Genomic DNA, 23,282 nt, shown 5'->3' on the forward strand with positions numbered 1-23,282 from the left:
AGGGGACTGCTCACAGCTGCCATGATAAACATTATGCAGCTGAAATTCTAGTAAAATTTGTGTCCTCAATTAAAATAGATACTCTGACTGAAGTCACTATACATAAGCGTATCTTTTCTTACAAGGACAGAACTACTTTAAATGCTGGAGAGGCCTTAAATAGCTACATGGTTGGATCCTTCCCTGACAACCAAGGGAGACAGCAAACCTTTGAGAAACAACTCTAGATGAGGAGGGGATCAATATGCTTTAACCAGGCAACTCGTGCAAATTGTTACAAAGCTTTTGCAGGGGAAAGAAGATGAAGGAAAGAAGCACCATTCAAACAAAAAAATACTGAAAAGTATAGTAGGGCTCCATCTAAACCTAAGAGTTTAAGATAGGAGGGGAGAGAGGAGAAGCATCTCCCATGGATCTCCATAATCATGGCTTAGATAATTTGTGCCTGTATGTTGATGCAATGGAAGACAAAGTTACAGATAAGAAAGTACACTGAGAAATGCTAGATAACATTTCATATTCCTTGTTCTGAAAGTAATGGAACATAAATTAGCTATTAGTGAAAAAACCCTTCCTACAGCTAGTATTGTCTTTCTCAATGAAGAGAGATCAGTTTATTCCCACATCAGTAATGCTCCACACATCAGCCAACCCAGATATATGTAGTAACTCCCAACCCGGCTTCTGTATTACCCGAAGTTGTTCATGTTGCAACAATTCTTTTGCTTAAAGTATTTGAGAAATGCATTACCCCAAAAAATGTAAGTTTAAAGTCTTATAGTAATTCTTCCATCATCTCCAAGATATTTCTTTAGGCTATCAACTTAAAATTGTTTATATAAATCCCTAGATATGCATTAAAACGAAACACATTTTTTCACCCAGAAGTTTTGCTACAAGCTTTTGTTCAACCGAAACAATACACAAGGAAGTGTAAAAAATATTTATTCAACCTAATTCGATGTCACTATAATTTGCAATACTTAAAAACAAGATTTACAACAGTCATGAACTTCTGACACTTAGGTGAAATAATTTTATAATCCATACAGTATTTTTATAATTGTATTTCTACAATAGCTTTAACTTCCAGAGAAGACTACGAGCTTTCCCATGGAACAAGTTTCAGACCCAGTAATTTTTGCATCATTCACTTCTTAATGAGACTTTAAAAAACAGTAATAAATTGGTTGGAAATATATACAGTGAGGACCACTGAAAAGCTCTTTTCTCAAAATGAGGAATTCTGTAAGAAATACATATTATATTGTTTCAAGACTATCTTACAGAAAGCAGCAACCTTCAGAGATTGCTACTCTATATTTAGAGTTTTATATAAAAGTGAGCCCACTAAGACAAATATAATCAGCAGACTTGCAAGATTATAGTAATTCTTCAGTTACAGCAAGACCTCAGAAGTATTTGATATTGATTGAATGTGTAATTTTCAATACCTGTATAGTTTTGGAATACTAGTTGGCCATTATATACACTTTTGTACAGGTCTAAAATATTACATCTCAGTAATTAAGATAAACATACTATAGAAAAAGTATCATATTTTGAATTTCTCTAACATACATTATTGCAGTCAAACGTGAAGACCATTCTGCATTTACTTTATTTCTGCTGAAAAGAAATATTTACTTATGAATACTTCCACTAAAAAAAATTTTTAAACCTTTCTCCATGCATTTGACATACTAATATGAACAAGGAAAAAAAAAAAAAAACAATCACCCACAACTTTGAGAAAAATCAAATAAATTGTTGTTCAGAAAACACTTCAACTACTAAATCTAGGTTAGGTGTGGTATGAATATTCAATGGCTGTATCATGTTTGTCAAAATTTAACTTCACAAACCAGTTAATTTCTGTTGAAATTAGGTGCATGAATACATCAAATAACTGAAGTGCTAACAATCTCCCTCAGCTGGCTACTCTGAACATATTGTAACAGTAAAGCTTACTGTATAAATAAACTCAGTTTATTACATATTTAAGGTTTGTCCTTTACCAAATGGAGCCCAGTTGCCTTAGGGGCGCCTGTCCCACTGCTGTGGGTCAGGTACCACTGTGTAGTGTCATCCCCTCACAGCCGGTCCTGCCTTGGAACCCAGTCCTGGGACTGAGCCACCCCCAGGCCTGCAGGGTTAGAAGGCCGCCCTCAACTGTCACTTAAGTCTAGCTTTAGCATCCATTGTTGTTTCCTCACACTGCCACTGCTCTTTGTACTGGTACAGATATTTACATAAGCAAAAGGAACATGAACGCTAAACAAGTGCTCTAATACTTGAATACAAAAGGAGGAACTGAAATTTACTCCCCCTTATGTAATTATTTTACTGTGGAGGAAAAAAATGCTATCCAGCACCAGTTACAAAACTAAAAGAGCCATGAGAAAATAACCCTAGGCACTGCAAAAGATATGACAGGACAGAAGAAACGACCAGTAATAAAAGTCACCTGGAAGCCGTGCTAATTTCACCACCTAGTTCTTAGGTGGCTAAAGCTGACACACAAGTCTTGTGGAGTGATCTACTGCTTTCTCTGACCAGTCATTTGAGTGTTTTACACTCCCTGTTTGATACCAGTGACAACCAAGGAAATCTTTATTGACTGATGTCCCACAATTACTTCTCCTTGGTAATGACTCTCATTTCTTTTCTAAAAAAAATTCCCTTCATTGTGAGAAATGCTGAACTGGATGATAGCATGGGCATGAAAACACATATAGAAAAGGCATTTGGATATAGCTTACATTAACTACACAATTTAAAATGCTTTTGTTCTATAGTTGATGCGCTTTTTTTCCATTCAGCATATTGGCTCAAGAAAACAATTCATAAGCCTGTCACCCAACAGAAATACCCAAATATAATGAAAGTCACATTCTTAGGTTCAGTGGTTGCTGAAGGATTTACCCTGCCACAAGACAGTGCTTTATTATATATCAAGAAAAAAAATAGGAGCAGCAACGTATCACAATTCTCCACTACTGTGCAATAACGATGGAACCAACACAACATGGAAACCTGTTAGGTGAGACTGTACGACATCTGGAGGTCACAGCCTTACGCTCCTTCTTGCTCAGGATAATTTAAAATCTTGCGGTGAGCTTGGCGCAAATATTGCTGCTGTTTGAAGTAAACCTTAAAAGCTCCTTTTATAGCAACAAAAGCTATTCCACCCTGAAATGAAAAGATATTTTGAAAACCTGCACAGTTCAGTGTCATATCCTTAGAAATATTATTTTTAAAAATTTCTGGTCAAAGAAAATGTCTTTTCCAATCACATAGCATTTTCTTTTGAAGTTTAACTAATAAGAACAATTCCAAATGAGTATCTCAAAGTTTTCTGTCACAATGCGCTATTACAGAGGTTGATTTTACTTAAAGGGATTACATACTGGATCTATAAAATCTTCTGAAACCTTTTATTTGCTTGGAAGTCTGACAAATATTCTAAAAAAACCCTCTAAAAAACAAAAAAAAAGCAAACCCCATCCTATTTAAATAACAAAGTACAATGCAGATATGTATCTGCTTTCCTCCCTTCTCTGAATATATACTATACATGGCTTAAGGAATAATACTATTTATGAAAAAAGCCACTTGCCAAAAGCAAGTGTGGATTGAAATAAAATCTGCTTTTTTGTAAAGCAAACTTCTCAGAAAGTTTTACAAAATGTTTATCTCAACTCTTCCAAATAAGAAGAGACACTAAGAAGCCTTTAGTCTGCATAAACAGTTGTAATATCCCTGTTTCTTCCATATGGAAGAGAGGGGCATACAAACATGTTGGTATTGAAAACAGGTCTGAAGTGACAGTCAGATGACCAGAGGTAGCATCTTAACCAAATACAGTGTGTTTTCCTCTGAAAGGCTCCAAGCCAGAGAGAATATTCACAAAGGAAGATATTTTTATCTTTGTCCTCCACCTTCATTCCACTTCTACAGAGAGTTTGTTTTCTCTCCTTATTAAAATAAGTAATAAAGGGATTCTCTCAAAGAATCAGTAAACAAACACTAATATGAACATGTTGATAATATAAACCGCAGACTTCACTTGCAGAGATTGTTCTTAGAAGCTGCTGGTTCCTCATCGTCATTATCACCCTTAATTACTGCTTAGCTCGACCTAGTACAGTACCAGATACAAGTTTCAGCCTTGTCTTGAATTGAGATTAGTTTCAGTCATACGGATAAAGCCTCTAACACACGTGATGCTTGTCCACTGCCAAGATAAGCAGCCTTAAAAAAAACCCCTTCCCTTAATCAAATGCCACTCACATTCTAGATCAAGTTATGTTATTTTTTTTCCCCACTCCTTCCACAACTCAACACTTCATATTCCCATTTTATAATTGTTTATGAAACAAAAAAAAACCCCAACTGAATCTTACCAAGATTGTCCTTTGTAAATTTGAGTTAACGCTGCTGAACATCAGCTTGCCAACTATTGTGGCAATAGTAGGGAAAACGAGAGCTCCACATAGAATACGTGTAGCAGAGACATGGTCTGCCAAAGGGTTGGCCTCTGCTGGAATACGGGGAACAGGACATCCAATGCCTAAAGGGATGAGAGTGGGGGAAGAGAAGGTTACACAGCCACAACCTCTGACAGAACATAGCACGTTAGTTCCTGCCCCCCACTTCATTACAAGTCTATAGCCCAATTACTTTTGGAGAACTAGCCTTCTTCTCAGTGAATGATCCATTTCTATTAAATGACTGTGTTCATTTTTACTGTCAAATAAGACCCAGGATTTTTCAGTAGCTTCTTCTGTTACCAAGGCCTTAACTGACACCATGCTCCTGCTCCTCTTGCCCAGCTTTCTCACCAGGCACTTTACAAACTGAATCTGAATAGACTGAACAAAAAACAGAGTGAAGGTGTTAATCACCTTTACTTAAGAATGGCAAAAACTACTTGCCTGTCCCCATCTCCTAAAGACGCAAATTCAAGCTTGATATTCCCTTTTAAATTTAATCACATTACCTGGAAATATGCTGTTCAAAATTTGTAGCTTATTAGAATATTTGCGCCACAGTCTGAGCACATAGTCCTCCCAACGAATCATCTTGCCCAGTATTAGCATGACTGGGATAGTGGGAAGTCCAATCAGAAGAAATAAAGGATCAGCTCTCTCCATGACATCAAGACCTTCTTTGTGACCCACAACCTGGTAAACATGCATATAGTTGACAAACATAACACACACAACTGAACAAATAATATAATTTTAAAAAACACTAGTTTGTTTGGGGTTGCCCACGCATTTTAAGTTAAGAAAAAAGAATACCATTTCACCTAAAATAGTTAGTATTCCCTTTGTGTCCTTGGTTGCTTATCAAGTGTAATGCAGGCAAGCTACCAGCTCTAGCTTGCAAATCATTAATCTTGCAGAGAGCTGTAACACAATTCCTCACCATCTCAAGAAAAGTTTCATGTGCTTCTGTGTTAAGTAAAAGCCTAAATATCTGAAACATCAAACCAGCATGCTTTCCAAAATACATAGAAGAATTTACAATTTGCTCTTTAAAGGATAAATTGATAGCAAGTATCTCAAGATGTTTTAATAAAAAAGGACAGCCATGAACGAGTCTTTCAATAGTTAACAGTCGACCACCTATCAACATCATTTTTATATTTAAATAGCAAGTCCACAAGAACAGAAGAGAAATAAGTATTTTTCCCTTTCAACTAACCATACAGTCTGAAGCAATTAGAAGAACATACTCTTAATTTGCAGTGTTTTGCATTTGTTGTTTATGAACAAAATGCACCATCCAGACCACGCATTTTCCTTTATAAAATTTAAAAAAAAAGTGGTAGTACTGAAAAATTCATGTCTCAACCCTTTGAATGTTACTAGCAAAATTTTTCTATAGGTAAAAGATTAGTCTCAAGTATTTTCTGAAGAATTAGACTATCCATTAATAGTTAGGTGGTAATGACACCTTTTCTGCAAGAATAGAAGTGCGTTCACCAGTGTGCCATACAAGGGGCAGCCAGCTGCAGGAGTAGGGAATTTTGTTAGTTGCACACCAAACCATGTTTGAACAGGCCTACGTGGCTTTATACAGTATGATCAGTTAAAAGTGAAAAGCTTTCTATCCAGCTGTCTTCAATTCATTTATTAACTACACTGAAAGTGCTGAAATCAGCTAAAGCATGTTTTAAGCTGAAGAAAGAGGAGTCTTCATTAATGGACTATTTCTTTAGAAGTCTTGCTTTCAAAGCTGGTAAGAAGGAACACGTGTACCTGCATCACCGTCACAGCTCCATATGTAACAGCTGTCCAGTATATAGAGCCCACCATTATTCCAGCCGCAGCAAATGGACATGCCTTTGAGATCAGTCGATCTGCAAGATCCAAAACGTAAACAACTGGACCTATGATAAAGGAAAAGTAAGGTTTCAAAATATATGCATGTAAGCATACTGAAGAAAACTCTCAGCATCTATCACTGATAAGAAAAAATCTGGCAAAATGCAAATCTGACATCCCACGCATACTGTTTAAATGACAATATATAATTAAAAAGCTAATAAGCTAAACTTGTATCTTATTTCTACCTACCATTTCATTCATCACAACATCTTTCTGAGAGATTAATATACCGGTTAGAGCACTGACTAATTTACCCAGTAAAGCTGACTAGCTTGCTTTGTGTTGAATCAGAATTCTTCTGTTGTAGAAATCATTTTGGGCTTAGTGGCTTTTTTTATTTGTTAGATATTTTAGTTTTCAAAAAGGAAATACTAATTAGTAGTAATGTACTTCATGTGCTTATTTTTGACAGCCTCACCTGAGAATTCTGTCACTAAGCTATCCTGCTCTACAGTACAAAGTAGCACAGTCAATATGAAAGATTCTTTCTGCTGGAAGAGGCTACATTCAATATTTTTAGAAAATGACCTCTCAAATGTTGGAGGAAAAGCCCTCCTGTTCAGGTTATTTATTGCCATGGACAAAAACGCATGAATAGAGTTTCATTGTTCTGTCTATGGACAACTGCACCTTCCAGACAAAACAAGACATTACCCTGACCAACTTTGGTGACATAACCAAGGGCACACTTGCATCTTTTCTTTGAGAGAGTGTAAGAGCACCAGCAAAGCAAAAGCCAGAAACTGAAGTCTAAAATGTATGTATGGAAGTCAAAAATGTCAACACTATGTTCAGATTCCATGTTACTTTCCTATTTGTCAACAAATTCTACAGACTGTTCTCCTCCAGTTCTGCATTAGCTCCTTCCTACTTTTTCCTTACCAAAATCAGTGAAAATATTAAAGTTATTCTCAAAACACATAGGCATTCTTCAAGTAACTAATCCTCCATGTAATCATCACAGTTTATCCACTTGGCATCTAATTATTTTACTACTTCCTAATCTTTCTTTTTTTGGTCTTCTTCCGGGGTGGGGGGGAGGCAGGGAGTGATCTCTTGAGCAATGGTGTTAAGTGGTTTACTGAAGTCCTGAGAGACTAGACCTACAGGACTTCCACTCAGTGCTAGTTCACATGCTCTGTTTTGTGCACGATCTTGAGTTGTGTCCTAACTTCCAGTTAATCAAAACTTGTTCTGAGCTTGCACAGAACTAAGAAGATTAGGTGTCAAGGCTTTTTTCTTTTCTACTTTTCTAAAGGTAAAAGCATCGTATTTGACGTTGTCCAAATATACAAAAATTACTTGCTGTTCAATTCTTGGCTTGAATACTCCTAGTACATAGCAATTTTATATTCCTAGTTTTTTAGGGTGGTGATAAGTTATCACCTTGTTCCCAAAGAGATTGTCTCTGAGCTATCAATTTACACCAAAAGAATTAAAAGCCATGCATTTAAATGTATGATCAAGATTTGAAATTCACATTAAAAAAAAATTTGCACAAAGTTTATTTGTCAGCCACATTGATAAAATTGTTACTCCTGTTTCATGACTTAGTTGGTTCTTCTCTTTCAAGAAAACAGTTCTAGTGTGAATGCTTTCAAAATAACCAGCTCTACTCAGCTCAAGTCAGCCAATGAAAACAAGCAATAGGAACATCTAATTGAAGTTGTTCATTGTTATGTTTTATCGGCATTGGTATTCTTGTAAAGCACTCCCAAATACACCTGATTTGTGATATGGCTTTTTTTTTATTTTTTGAGAACAGGGTAGGATTTACATACTGTTTGTACAGCAATAGCATTCAGAGACCTTATAGAAGGATTACAGGGTTTTTTTTTTTCCCATAGATAGGTGTGTGTGCAAATGCCAGACTGAAGCGCTGCAATTTAAACACATGTAGCTTATATGCAGTCTCGACAGAAGTCACTGTAAATATTGCCAAGTCAGACTAGTGGGCAGTGCTAAGCAACTTGGGCAGAATCTTGCTTCATGTAGTCTCTAGCTCTGCTGGAGCTTCAAGTTCTTAACCAATTACTCATGTACTTCAAACTTGTTACCTTTGTGTACATCTTCTAGTACAGTGTGCATTCTTTGTTTTAGTAATAAGTTCTAGTTTTAAGTGCAAGAGGCATCTTCCTATGTGTCTTGTAAGACACTAAACATCTCACCAGCACCCTGCTTCAAATACATCAACCCATGTAAATTAGTCCATAAGTAGCTGACAAAGCGCAACTATAAAGTTAATTTATTCTCAAGTTGAGCATCTTATTATTGATTAGGTACCAAAATTAAAGGGTCTCTGAAGAAGGAACACTCTACTCAAAATCCAAAGAACTGGAACAGGCAGTTCAACTGTAGTAACAGTTGTGTTTAACTTTCCAGGACAGACTTAAAGTGCTGGGATGTCTATCAATGTGCTGAAAGTAGCAACAAGGTCATAACTTCAAGTGCTAAACACACAGTAACTTACACATCTTGACTGTTTCCCACAATCACTGAAAAAGTTGTTTAATTGTGACATTTTGAAAACTTACATTTGTTTGAAAAATGTGAAGACAAGAGACTCAAAAAACCCATCACATTTTTTTGAGTCCTAAAGGGCAACACAAGGCCCTGAAACTCACCACATACGTCTTGGCAAGGTGATATGGCAACAGAAGTCTAACTAAAAGCACTAACAAATTGCACCCACTAATACTAACCATTAAAAGAAGCAAGCTGCAGAATTAGGTATAGAATCTTGAGGAAAAAAACTAGAAAAAAACCTTCTTCCAATATTTTTTGTTTTAATTAGCCTTTTAGGAAGAAAGTAGTGACAAAGGAGGACAAACATAACTGTTTCTTTCAAGATAGCATTAAGGAAGAAGCAGGAAATTAAATATCACTGACACAGAAATTAAAGGAAATACAAAATAAAAAGAAAAATATTTTTTTAAAACTATAATGCTTTAACAGAGCTTTTTCTGCAAAACTTTTAGATAACTATTTCAATTTAATAAATAGAAAAGATACTTCAGGTACTTTCGAAGTAGCAATAATATTTTCCTATTTAATAAAAAAAGTTGTCAGAAGAGAGGAAAATAGTGAGTAAGAACATAGTTACTACCAATCTCTAAAACAGATAAGCACTATCAAATTTGAATGGAATTGTAATTTTAAGAAGATAATCACTAGGGGGGTTGTTTTCAATTGGTAAATACACAGACACCCAGTGTTACTCATAGAGATATTTGCTGATGTCTCCCCAAGTTGACATTACTTCAAAACTATAATCACATATAAAAGCAGTTATGTTAGGGAGTGCCTTTTCACAGAAATTTTATTTTAGGAAAAAGTTTCCAGCACTACATCTGAGAAGTCTTAATGTAAATAAGTTTCTGAACTATGATACCTCCAGGAAACTTTAGTTGTTACTTCTTCCCTGCTCAAGTAATTCTAGTTTCTTAAATGGTACGACTAGTAATGTCCTCAAAAGATACCTGCAGCAGAGACAGGGCTACTGCTTGAAAACATCTTACTGTCCTAACTCTGCCTGCTGTGACCTTGACTGACTTACAGCTTGAGTTGTGATATAACAGTTTTGGGTTACTATAAAGAGCTACAAAAAGGCCAGACTGTCTCATTTGTTTAAGGCACTTCAACTTCATGACTGATGTTTGATGGAGCCAAATTAATCTCCCTGCGCTGCTACAGAGGTCTACTATACTCTTACACAACTCTGAATTTTTATGCCCTTCTCATCTTAAAAATAGAAAAGATTGTATTGTGAGGGAAAATATAATACATCAAAAGATTACTGCATGCAAGAGCTGAACAATCTTGTGCAAGCATTTAAGGCCGGCTTCAGAAGCCAGAAATGTCAGCATTTAGAGATTTTAGCTTTCAAATAAAGTATGCCACAAATTGCAAGAACAAATGAAAATTCCTGTTGTTGTCTATGTGCACATATCTTCTCCAAACTATACTTGCTTTCCTTTTTTCCAGTCCCAAAATGAAATGTAAATGCAGCTGACATAACAATTTCATAATTCAAGATACAAGTAAGAATTTTAAACAGCTTCAAGTTTTGTGGTACCTTGTAAGTGTCCAGATATGAAACCATTCCCCCCCACACCCAATGCTAAATGTTATCCTTTGATGCCTTCTTTATGTTGGAGATTAAGATTCCTCTCTACCTTATCCTTATAGCAAAGCTGAACTGTGGTGGATATATGAGTAACTTGGTATTAAGGTTCATGCTGGTTTATGTTTTCTTGAATATCAACAATATACTAGTACATATTTTCTTTCCCATTACTTAGTATTCTATCATGGAAAGAAACGGCATCACCCATATAAAATTCCCTTCACATCTTAATTTCATCAGCCTTTATACTAAAAGAAAAGAGGTTGTGTCCGAAAGAACTGACAACGCAAGTTATTTTCAGCTGTTTCATTACAGAAATAAGATACTTAAAATATTATTTAAAATCCTCTAAACAGCTATACTTACATGCTATATCAGCATTTCTTTAAGGTTTTTAAACAAAATTAAAGTTTCCATGGCAACATTTCATTTTCCTGCCCTACTTAATACACCATATAGAACATACTGGCAAAAGAGGGCTGGAATAACAGCAACCACTGCTTATTTAAATAGATGCAACATATTGTGCAATGTCCTACTGGGCTACTCAAGTAAGTAAACTCTGGAAGAGCATCTCCAAGTTTTTTCTTTTGCCTTGACAAACAGAGCTAGAGCAGTGCCCAGCAACCACAGATATTCTGCCTCTTGAATACAGGGCAATATTAACTCAGGAATGCTTCCCAAACAAAGTAAAAATATGTCTTTCAGGTAATGAAACAGGTTGCTCAGTAAAATTTTCAGGATTTCCTTCGATAACAGCTTCTCTGCAAGCTGAGGAAAAACAAAAGGCTGGGTTTATGTGCTGACATGTTGCAGTTGGTGAAAGAAGTCACCCTTTCCTCAACAAGAAAAAAAGTCACATTAACTGTGAATTAATTATAGGTCAATTACTAATAAGATTTATCAATATATCCAAGTGGAACATGTCCAAAATTTTCAGAAGGTATTTAACTAAGCCACCAAATAGGACACTAGCAGAATATAAAGTTATTTCTTTCTGTCCGGAAAAGGGAACAGACAAGTTTTCACCAGAATTGATGCTCTGAACACAAAAGAGAAAAAAAAAAAAAAGAACAATCCATTGTATTATGTTTAACATTTAAATGATACATAACTTACCTAGCTTTGGAAATACTATTAAATATTCTGCATTGCACTGAGGACAAGCAACTCTAGCAGTACTGTTTCCTCTTTGCTTTTCATCCACCCAGCGCTGTAGGCAAGTCTGATGCACCCATTTGGTGGAGCCCCTGCACCTGCAAGGTCTCACCCACTCTGCAGTCCGATCATCCTCATCGGTAGCAAAGCAAACCCAGCAGCTTCTGTAATTACAGGAAAGAAAAAAATATATATATATAATTTTTTGCTTTTACATGCTTAAAATAAGCTTTCACATATGAAAGCATATAGTTTTAGAAAATGTGCACCTAGAGGAGATGATGATTGTTACTTCATTCTTACAAAAAATGTAAGCATTTTGCACCACAGTCTTGTTCTGGTATTAACATAATATTACAGACAGCTAAACAACTGCTGTTAATACATTCTGAATTACTAACTTATCTTTCAGATAATTCATAAATTAAAAAGCATTGAGACTACTGTTCAACCTCAGAATAATGAAACATGAAAAATTCATATATTTTAAATGTATTATCATCTCCTTCTACAGTAGACATTTTTGTAAGTTTTTAAAATTAAAAGTATAAATCAATACAGTAGCCTGTTACTTGGGAAACTAACTCCAATCCACTTAAATGACAAAACAACACAAATATACAATGTATCACAAACCAAACTGCAAATCATTATATTCAATTCATTCCCTCTCTTTGAAAAAAGACAGTACTTCATTCAGATATTGATTTTGTATAATATAAATTAAGTTACAAAGTATTTCAAAATTCTACTGTACTACTAGAGGAGGAAAATTCTGCACTGAAGAATTATCTTGATATATAAAATTCAAACATGTTAATTCTATAAGAAGAAAACACAAGACTGACAGGCTATGTGACCTGACCTGAAGGGAACACACATCCTGGCAACTCCCAGACACCTGATCTGATGATTAGGCCAGAGCCTTGTAAGGTGTACAACTTGCAAGAGGAAGTAAAATATGGATCTACCTTGGAACATATCAGATATGTTGACCCAATCACTTAGTTTTTAGTGTGAAATAATTTGCTGATTCCCATACTGAAGATACTGAAATTCAGATAATAAACCAGACAAAAAAAAAATCTAACAAAATAAGGATATACTATATATATAATCTGGTTAGATGCATTTTTTAAAAGAAATATTTTGCACAAGCCATTGCAATCATAGTTAAACTTTTATAAAAGTGTATAGCAACAACATCCTTATAATTTAACTATCAAAATAGATTCTAATTAGACATTATGCACTAACTGAAGTTTTGCAGCACTATTTTGCTGCTGAAGTTTTGTTCTCTTAACAATATATGTTAAGATTCAAGCATTGTGATTGTAGTTCTATGTGGGGATGTTACCATGGTTCGTGATGCTTTTCCTTCCCCTGCCCTAAAATTTGTTGTCCGTGATAAATTTTCTTGCTAGCCTTTTAAACTCTTCAGTCAAATTTCTTCCTTGTTTCAGCTTCTCAACTACTCCATCTCCCCTTCATATTTTTGTTTTGGTCTGCCGTTTCTGCATCCCACCTCTAGCCTTTGTTAGAACCTGGGAGGAGAAATTATGATTCAGCAGTCCCCTTTCACTCCAATCATTTTGCCAGATTGTCATCTCTCTTTTATAGAAATCAGTGCTAAATAGCTGTCAGAAGACTTACTTGACAAATTTATACTTGAACATATACATATTGAAGGTCTCTCCTCTGCACCTCTTAATAAAAAAAGAAAGAAACAAGCTTCTAACCAACAAAAGCTTGTAAAACAAAATTTAGAAGGGAATGACATGCATAGCAAGGGCCCATCTTACTAGAGCCACTTTCAAAGCAACAAAAATGTAGTAATTCCTTTAAAAGGTCACTATTTCTCCTTACCATGTCACTTGTAAATAGGTTGGGGGTTATGTTCTGGTTTTGTTTTTAACTCCTCTATGAGCAGAAATGGAGTAAAAATCTACAATGGGAAACTTGAATTTTGTCAGGCTCAAACTTGAAGTAATGAAAAATATTTTTGTCTAACAGCTTCCTTTTAAGACCTCACTACTTTGGATAGTATTCTATTTGTAAACTGAAAATGTTTCTCAACAGAAGAATAACCATGTTTTGTTACTGTGCCTGTGAAATATCTGTAAGAGATTCTTTCAAAGCACTAAGTCTTCTTCTAATTTATAGTGGTGAAGTAAACTGAAATTAAGCTGTGAGCGTCTAAGAGCAGAACATAGCCTGTAGCAACTTATTACTGGCATGCTTGTGAAAGGGAACACAATTTGACATGGAGATTCCAGGGAAGACTCCAGGAAAGGCAATTTAATATTCAACAAATAGGTAAAACAAACATTACTGTCACATCCACATGTCCAGTTGTGAGTACAGAACATTGTCATAGCAGGTACAGATGTAAATTGTTAACATTGGCTCTAAAACCAGAAATGTATCAGTTTGCATTAGAGAAAACTGTTCAGTTGGAAGACTGACATCTTGAATCAGATCTGCAATTCCTTTCATTTGTCTTAATGGAAATGAAAAAGCAAAGTCTGACTTTGCTTCTGTCTTTTCCCACATCTGTTTAAATCACAATTGTCATGTTATTCTCTCCTGTACTACCATCCCTCTTGTCACCTTCATGCTCCCATATGCACCTGTAACGTGTCCTTTCATTTAGGACTGCTAACCTTCCTAAGCAGGAGGAGGAAAGACAGCCAAGCCACAAGCTAGTAGGAATCTAGATGAAAATGCTGAGACCACCACAAAGGTTGGAAAGTATTACAAAGTAGGGCAGACATTTTGATTCATTGCACTTGATATCAAGAAGTTCTTCAGGAATGCAAGTTCTTTCAGTGTTTATTAATTTTCTATTTATACCAAGAACCACTGAATTTACTGTAAGAACAAACAGCACAATACAATACTACTGAGAATTGTTCCTCTTCGACAGTTTTTTTTGTGCATTAAAGGTAAATGTTCACTCATTCATTCCACATCCTACTTAGGTCTTTGACTGCTAAATTTGTAACTTAGATTTTTGGTTTTACAGTAAAGGCTTCACAATAGAGCTAGTCAGATCTGTGGGTGCCAGTAAGGTCAGATGCCACCATACCACAGAAGGCTAAAGTTTATTCAAATGACAGACTTAAGCATGAACATAGTCTTGCTACACTGCAATTTCATCTAGTGACTTTGTCCATAAATACTACATAGATTAAATTCTATTCAAGTTTTCTGTTAAGCTTAATAAGTCAAGAAAAATATGCATCTTTTCTGTAATTGCTTCACCCAATTTCTTGCCAGGCAATAATATCTGAAAACCTGAAAGACCCATGAAAAGAATAACAAAATCCTTTACAGACTTAAACCTTTAGCAAGTCATGAATAATGAACAGTAAATTCCTTGTATTCTGTCATCAGCTTAATCTCCTTCCATTGACAGCAGCTGTAGCAGAAAGGGCTAAATAAAACCATTTCAAAACAAGTAGCTTGGCTCTTGCCAGATTTTCCATTTTCTTGTACTGAATAAAATATGACCTTGATTCTTACCACTGAATCAGGCTGCTACTCAGATAACCTGAAATAGAAAAGGCTGACAAGGTAGAACAAAGCATTGTTTCTGATAGAAACTCAAACCTTTTTCCTTGATGACTTTCTGCAGAGCCAAATCAATAACACTAATGTATTTTTCCACGCTTCCTTGGCTTAAAAAAAAAAAAAACAAAACCAAAACATACACAAAAAACATACCAATATCATTATTTCAGTTTTGAATATAGGGTTACAAATGCCTTTTAAATTCAGCTCCCCAGCAACTAAATCTCTCTGGTCTCAAAAATTCTATTCTGACTCCAAAAATAGCTCATTTATCACATCCAGTTTTTTCTCTACCAAAGACAAACTCTTTTCAGGACATTACATAAGTTAAGAGCAAGTGGATGGAGAGTAAGTTGTATTAAAGACTAGAGAGCCTACACTTGAAATGTTACATGACTAATCTAGAAAGCCAAGGCCCACCTAAAAGCAGGTTTCTCTAAACCATGAGTTTCTAATCAGTAAGGAAGCTGTTCTCTGCCGTACCTGGTTGGAGTTACGGCTCCAATACACCAGTAAGATCCTCCAGCACCAACAGACATAGCTAGAGGCAGACTGCTTTCCTTTGCATTGAGTTATACACCTTCTAAAGGTTACTTTTTCCCAAAACAGTCTTAGGTTCTAAGGATCTAATTAATGTTATTTAAATCAAATCTGCCTCAGTCTGTGGGAGCTGAATTCACCATGATACAGCTTTGTTTTCAAGAAGGAATGACTGTGTAGGCGATACAAAAAAGTAATTTAATTCTATATACACTAGTAAAAAATTTGCAGAAATATTTAATGCCCCATAAGCCCAGCAGATATCATGTCCACAAGATGACCTGCAAAACTAGGACAGCACAGCTGCTTTACAGGCTGGTTTAAAATATTTAGTACTGCAAGACAGAATGCAAAAAGTCTTGAAATTTTTCCCCCAGTGTTCAGTGGCACATATGTATGAATGGCAAGCAAAACCAGGAAACTTCTGAGAAAAAAAAATTCTTGCAAGACTTTTAGCAGGACCTGACCCTTACCATGGGAAATGCAAATTTGAACATGCAATGACATGCTCTAGAGCCATGAGCTAAAAAGCATTTTTCCTCTCATTACAGATCCTTCATAAAATGTAAGAAATCTCTTCAAGAAAACTTTTCTGCGTTTCTCCCACATCATAAAGCACACTGCTTTCCCTTAAAGCAGCAGGAATTTGCTGGTATCTTGCTATCCAAGTAAAGCATCCTTGTTCTGCTAAGTATGAAGTGACTGAGTGGCTTATTGTAATTGCATTCCACATGCAAAAAGAAAAAAGTGAAAAAGCTGAAACATAAGTGATAGCAATGATAGCACAGAGAGCCAACGCAGCGAAGGATGAAAACATATCTTGGAAGAAATGGCTGAAAGCACTCTAGTAACTGGCCAGAAAAAGGCACTGTTCCAAAGGATGATCCACAAATCTGCTCTTCGGAAGAGGCCATTTTTCATGAGCATCTATAACAAATTTTTATGCACAGTCTATACAGACAGATAAAATATCTTTGATGAAGAATAGTAATAAGCTTCCAATAAACCTGCCAACTACACTCTAAGTACTGTAAGATCATTTGTAAGCGGGAAGACTATGATGTTGGAAAAGTCAAGGGAGTTACCTAACAGAATCCAACACAGACAAGCTGCTTTGGAGCTGGCTAGCAGGGCAACACAGCAAACTGTTCTCTCAAAAAGCAAAAGAAACAATGCATTGCAAATGCTACTGCTAAACACTTTCTTTTCCCAAGTTTGAAAGAACCAGCAGGAGTAAGATTCTTGTGCTACGGGGCCACTATCTGGTCACAACAGAATGCGAGCCTAGCCCACGTACCCCTGATAAAGGCGACAAAGAGGGGAATACCACCTAACCCAATAAATGCAGCTCACACCATGCTTCACAGTTTAACTGCTGGAAGAGATGAACTCAGCTGTGAAGCCTAACGCGCAACAGGAAGACTTCAACAGCAGAATGCATACAAACCTATCAACCACAATAGTAGAAGCTCGTTAGCAGAGCAAGACTGCAACAGGATTACACATAGAGCACCATTCTTTCCCCAATATTTTCCTGGCCATCACACACAGGGGAAAATAATTTTTATCTTTGATCCAAGCTCTATCATACTCAAAAAATCCTTACGCTATCTTAAGGCTAAAAAAACCAACACACACAGGCAGAATGAGGAACAGAGATACCAGTGCAAAAATAGTAGTCTTAGATGCTCCCTCATGACTTCTGTGGATCCTTTTTAAGGCAGCATGGCATAGCAGCCATATGCCATCCTGGATTGTTCAGCCAGAAAACACACTGTCACCTCCGAACAAAGTCTAAAATCTTGAAAGGAAGTTCCTGAAAGCCATCTGACCTAATAACCAATTTTGCTCTATCTAGTCAGCAAGGAGAAGCTGATGACAATCTAGAAACAATACTAACTAGCCTTTATTGTAGTAGCGCTTTCATTAAAAACAGCAGGGAAAGGTTAGATAGAGAACATCAAGCTAATATTGCTGTGAGCATGTAGGCACACAACTGGTATCCATATATAGGTTCTGGCTTCCTCTAATCACAGGATAGCATTGTTTAAACTAGATTTTTTTAAAGCTTTTAATAAAAGCCCATGGATGACTGAAAGCCAATAAGCAGTCGGTCAAACACAAAAAACAAAACATAGAATAATTACAAAGTGTACCAGAAAGATCTAATGATTACTGGAGGTTCAACTTAAACTTATTTATATATTCTGAATTATAGCTCTAATTAAGGAGAAATATTTTACACTTGAGTTAACCACACTATATAAAGGCACAGATATGAGTAAAGGACAATTCACAGAATCCTGCTGGCAACTTTCTAGCTTGTGGATAAAATTAAACCTTTGACTGCCAGCCACCCCCTGCTGTGCTTGGATCATGCCTCACAAGGCTTTTATGGCCTTTGCTTCTACCTGGCTTAGAACAAGACATCCCCCACAGATTTAGCTATCTCATGGGGTTTTAGTCTCTAGCTTGTCAAAGGCAATCTAGACTATCAGTAGAAAAAAAAAAAAGTCACCGTTCATTCTGGACAAATTAAATCTTTGCAACCAGTTATTCAGGCATGTGCCTTTTGCAAGGACTTCAAAACTGAGTTCTCTTAAAGGCTTTGTTTAATATTATCAGACTCTCACTTTTTGAAAAGGAAAATGTGATAAGTCACCAAGGCTCGGTGGCCTTGCTGTGAGCCTCTAAATATACAAAGAACTTTGCTATTACAAACATTTGTTTCATTTCTTGAGGGAGGGAAGACAGGGCCCCGCTAAAAAATGTGCAAAGGACAATTCAGGTAAAACTATTATTCATGCAATAAGCACATTACCAAAACATTACACATTTTCCTAATTGAACTGTTATTATTATATAGTATATATAGTATACTATATACTAGCAGCTTGGCATTCAACAATTTAAGCTCCTGGGTACCCGCTAGGGGGCACTACCACTGATTCTTACCCTCATGTTTAGGAAGAAAAATAAACGATTAAAACCAAGCGGAAAAAAGAAAAACCAAACAACAAAACCAAAACAACCCCATACACACACAAAACAATTAACTTCCAAAACTGAAATATGCCTCAAACAACAGGATTTGAAGAGCTGAACAAGTAGTCAAGTATATACATTACATAGCAAACACTGAAGAATTCTAATAGCATTAAATTAATGCCTTAAATATTTAATGGATTCTTTTTATAGTGCAGATAGCATACTCCATGGGGAAAACATTTGCTTGAGCATTGTTTGACAAAGCTGTCGATAATCACAAACATTGAAAGTAACAGAGATACAAAGCAACTAGCAAATTATGTTTAAAAGCCTATTTAAAGTTACTTCCTTGAATGTTCCTTTAAACATCTTATTTATGTACTAATTGTCTGTAATATTCACAAAATTGTATAGCAGTATGTCTGAAAGCTCCTCCTGATCAGAAAAATGAAAACCTGAAGAAATTCCTTTAAGTCTTAGCTTATCTCAGTGTCTAACTGCAAAGCAGCATACTGTCAAAGTATAACTGAAGTAGTAAGAGGCTTGATGAGCTACAATTCATACACTAATATTTACAGCCACTGATGAAAGAAAAGCTGCTAGCACGGTCAAGATACTGCAAAAACTCTAAATGGCAAGAAGGCCAAATGCAGCTTTCTTGAACAGGTAACATGACCTACTAGGAAGGTAAGACACCCAACTACTGACAAGCTGAACTATATAATTTACGTACAATAAAGATTTAAAGGAGGATGGATTATTATTTGAGGCTAAAAAATTGTCTAAGTTCTAGCAACACTGCCAGATTTAGCAAAGGATGACAGCTTCAGACCTCAAAGTAGTTTTAAAAGCCATTCTTGCTGTAATTCATCTGCAATCTACTGTATTAAATTCTGACAGCACTCCTCACTCCCTAGGGATATCATACATTTTGCCAGGTGCTAAACATTGGGTTTTGACTGTCTCCATGGTTTCCAATACATCGGATTTACTTGCCAGACAATAAAAGTATAACAAATAAGTAACTATATCTAACTTCAATCATTTGAGGCCTCCTGGAAAAAGTATCTTCAACTATACCTTGATCACAGTCATCATGACTTGTATTCTACTCTTTTTGAGAAGAAAAAAAGAGCACTTGCACCGTTTTCAATAGCTCAGTCAATACTCTCTCCAGTTAGATAGTGACACTGAAATTAAATCAAGGCATACAAGATGTTGGGGGGGTGGAAACAACAACAATAAAAAAAAAAAAAACAAACAGAACAGTGCACAGAAAATTACTCATTTAGCTCTCTTAACTTATTAATGCTAAATGACCACAGTTAAATAGAGGATAGAGGGAAGATTTCTATGAAAAATATCAATGTAGGCAGCAGAAAACTGATCTGAAGCTCTGGAACACCAGAGGTTGTTTCTTAGTAAAAAGAGACTCAAAGTATGCTACAATGCTCTAAGATACTGCTATAGCTTAATTACATATATGAAAGATTCCCCAGTCAATGTTCCCAGGAAACTTCCTAGCGTTACTGAAGAATCTCAAATTACTAGCACTGAGGCTACCCTTGCCATCAAAGCAACTCTGCTTACAGCACACTGCTTGCTTGAAAATGCTGCCTATGGACCAAGGTTAGGAACCACTGCACAACTCCTTCATTGCTTTGCCAGAATTCCCTAATCAGCTGTGCCATTCAATGAGCAAAACTATATCTATTTTTCCTCTATTAGACAAGATGTAAGTTAAAGGAAGTGTTTGGTTGACTTAAAGGAATTTATCCTTTATTCCTTTGAGTTCGGAGACAAAGGATAACAAGCATTAGCCCTTCGTACCTCCTGGAATATTTACTTTTCCATAACTGTAGGTTAACATGTACTTAATAGCTTCCTTAATCGAGTGCTAACCATATCTGTGTTTTCAAAGATTGGTATCAAGATTTTTTTAACCCGCTGTTCCAAACTGGAATGTTAAATACGATTCCCATTTTCAAAAATAATATAAAAATATGCTGTATCTATTAAACTAGCATTAAACAATATTACTTTTCACTAGGAGAAAGGGGAAGAGAGTTGCATCAGAAAAATACCAATACTGGTATTTGTGGTACATGTACTGAGTTACAAATGTTACAAATATCAGGAGCAACATACATACAGATTAGACCAACTTTGACATGTCTAAAACTGTAACCGTCTTGACATTAAACTATTGCTGTGACCAGTAAAAGATAGAAGACAAGAAGTGCGAAGTTACATTCTATTGACAAAGGCTGCATTATGTGAGCTCAATCTCCTGCAGCAATTTTCCAGTATCACACAGGTACCGTAAAAATACAAAATAATCTTTAAGCAATATGTCTTCAGTTACAAAATCAAACATTTTAGCATAGATTAATCTGTTAGAAACCAAAATCATGACTACTCACTTTACCTTCCATTCTTAGGCAAGGCAATTGTGAAATGAAAGTTCAGTTTCTGCATAGAGAATTTCATGGTCAAACTGACCATAAGCAATTTTTCTGTTGTGTTCTTCCAAAGAAAAGAGAAGAAAAATAGGAAGTGTAGTCCTAAAGCTGCAAAAATTGGCAGGAAGACTCCAAAGCAAGCAAATTGCTTTGAAGTTGAGGGTTTATGTAACATACACTATTTCTCAAGCTCTTCTCAATTTATAACTTCTATTTTTATCAGATAATTTACAGTGAAGAGAGCAAACCAAACTACTTAAGTAATCGTAAATCCTCCTAAAATACATAATAAAAACTGAACAATCTGAGCCATAAGAATTACAAAAAAAAAAAAAAAGGAAACTCCAAGAAGATACATTACTGTGACATTAATACCTCAAGAAAAACAAAACCCACTCAAATGTGGCAGACACTGAAAACTTGGAAATGTCTTTAGTCTGAATAAATGTGAACAAAACTCCAAGGTGCCTTGGTGAAAACATGAAGTAACTCTCCTGGGCACTCTGTAGAATTGACTGCGTGACTCACCAGCAGAACAGTCACGAGCACTCAGCACATGGCCTTCTGTAATTATATCCTTCACAGAAGGCTAACTGGTCTTGGCACATTTTAGTCCAATATAAAATACCCACTTCTAAATGAAATTATTCTGATCCCAGGAGGAGGCATTTATAACAGGAAAAACAAATGAGAAGGTATGTAATGACAACATTACAGCTTTATAGGAAAAAAAAAAATATTAGACCCCCTATTTTAAAGATTGTGAAGAAATAACTACGATATTAAAACAGCTTAAAAAAAGAATCTTGGAATGTCAGCCTCCCTTGTCCATAACAATTCTAATATTCACTACTTTCACACTGCATTAACATTTTCTTTTCATGTGGACATCTCGAAGAGAAGATACATGAACTGAGACCACTAAGCAGTTCATACTGCTTATCAGCAATCAACCACCTAAAAGCCAAGAAATGCTAGCTACACTTATGCAAAAAGTTTGTTTTCTGTGAGAGTTGTTTCCAAATAAGTACACCAAGATTCCATGGTTGGCCCTTGAATCAGTTGGTGTTTACTTATCATAGAGAAACTGTTATATAGCAGGTCAGTTTAATTTTCATTTGTATCTTTGTCAGTTAAGATAATTAAGATTTAAAATTATAAACAAATGAACAGCTAGTACCAGATTTAATACAACTTCAGCACAAACTTCCTTTTGTTCTTACAGGTGCATTTAAAGATGGAATTCTAATTTTTCTTATCCTATACTAGTGTTAGGCAGGCGCTATACTACTTTCCCCAAAATTACTGTCACAAAAATCCAAAGCCTAAGTGTTTTAATTGAATGGTAGAAAGCTATCAACAAAAAGCACTCGTATTAAAATTAAAATAACAGGAGAGAAAAAAAAAAAAAAAACTTAGAGAAAATGAAAGAAAAAAACCCACAATATTCCAGTCCAACTAGGCAAGAATTTATCCTAACTTTTATGTACAGATTTCAGAACAGATGCTAAAAAAGGAAAAGTGCAGATTTGCCAGAAAGTATTAGTGGACTGTAACTCCCATGTTGGCACATCCAGCACAATATGCTCATGTCATGCAGTGCAAATAGAGCCCTAACACTGTGTGTCCCTGTTTAAATTGGGGTTGCATCTAGAGTTGGTATCATGTAATTATTTGGGTTGGAACAGACCACAGGAGGTCTCTAGTCAAACCTCCTGCCCAAGGCAGAAGCAACACTGTGAATTCAGACCAGACCATCAGAGCTTTCTCCAGCTGGGTCTTGAAAAGCCCCATGGACAGAGATCCACAGCTGCCTTGGGCAACCTGTTCTAAAGCTCAACTGCATTACAGCCCATCCCCACATGCTGAAACCCTCTCTGTTCAAATTTATGGTCATTGTTTCTCATCATCCTGCCAGGAATCTCCAAAAAGAGTCAGACGGTCTTATCAACAATCTCCTTGGTAGGTATTACAAGGTTAGTAGGTATCCTCAAGCCATCTCTTGCGCAGGCTAAGCAGGCCTAGTTCCTTCTAACT

The 23,282-nt window shown here is 36.0% G+C and overlaps 1 protein-coding gene across 2 annotated transcripts in view; it reads right to left on the bottom strand.

Moving 5' to 3' along the window:
• Nucleotides 1-929: 929 nt before the first annotated feature.
• Nucleotides 930-23,282, bottom strand: part of MARCHF5 (membrane associated ring-CH-type finger 5) — a 29,913-nt gene continuing 7,560 nt past the window's right edge. Inside the window, exons 2-6 of one of the 2 annotated variants that reach the window (XM_082054078.1) lie at nt 11,644-11,846; nt 6,270-6,370; nt 5,003-5,186; nt 4,407-4,573; nt 930-3,192 (exon numbers count right to left, since the gene is read on the bottom strand). In XM_082054078.1, the coding sequence (XP_081910204.1) occupies nt 3,076-3,192; nt 4,407-4,573; nt 5,003-5,186; nt 6,270-6,370; nt 11,644-11,846 (772 nt within the window). In that variant the 3' untranslated portion in view covers nt 930-3,075. Of the gene's footprint in view, nt 3,193-4,406; nt 4,574-5,002; nt 5,187-6,269; nt 6,401-11,643; nt 11,847-23,282 lie in introns of both variants that reach the window. The other variant, XM_082054077.1, reaches the window with a different exon arrangement.

Source organism: Streptopelia decaocto (assembly GCF_964273445.1).
Source record: "Streptopelia decaocto genome assembly, chromosome: 5".
Classification (NCBI taxonomy): domain Eukaryota; kingdom Metazoa; phylum Chordata; class Aves; order Columbiformes; family Columbidae; genus Streptopelia; species Streptopelia decaocto.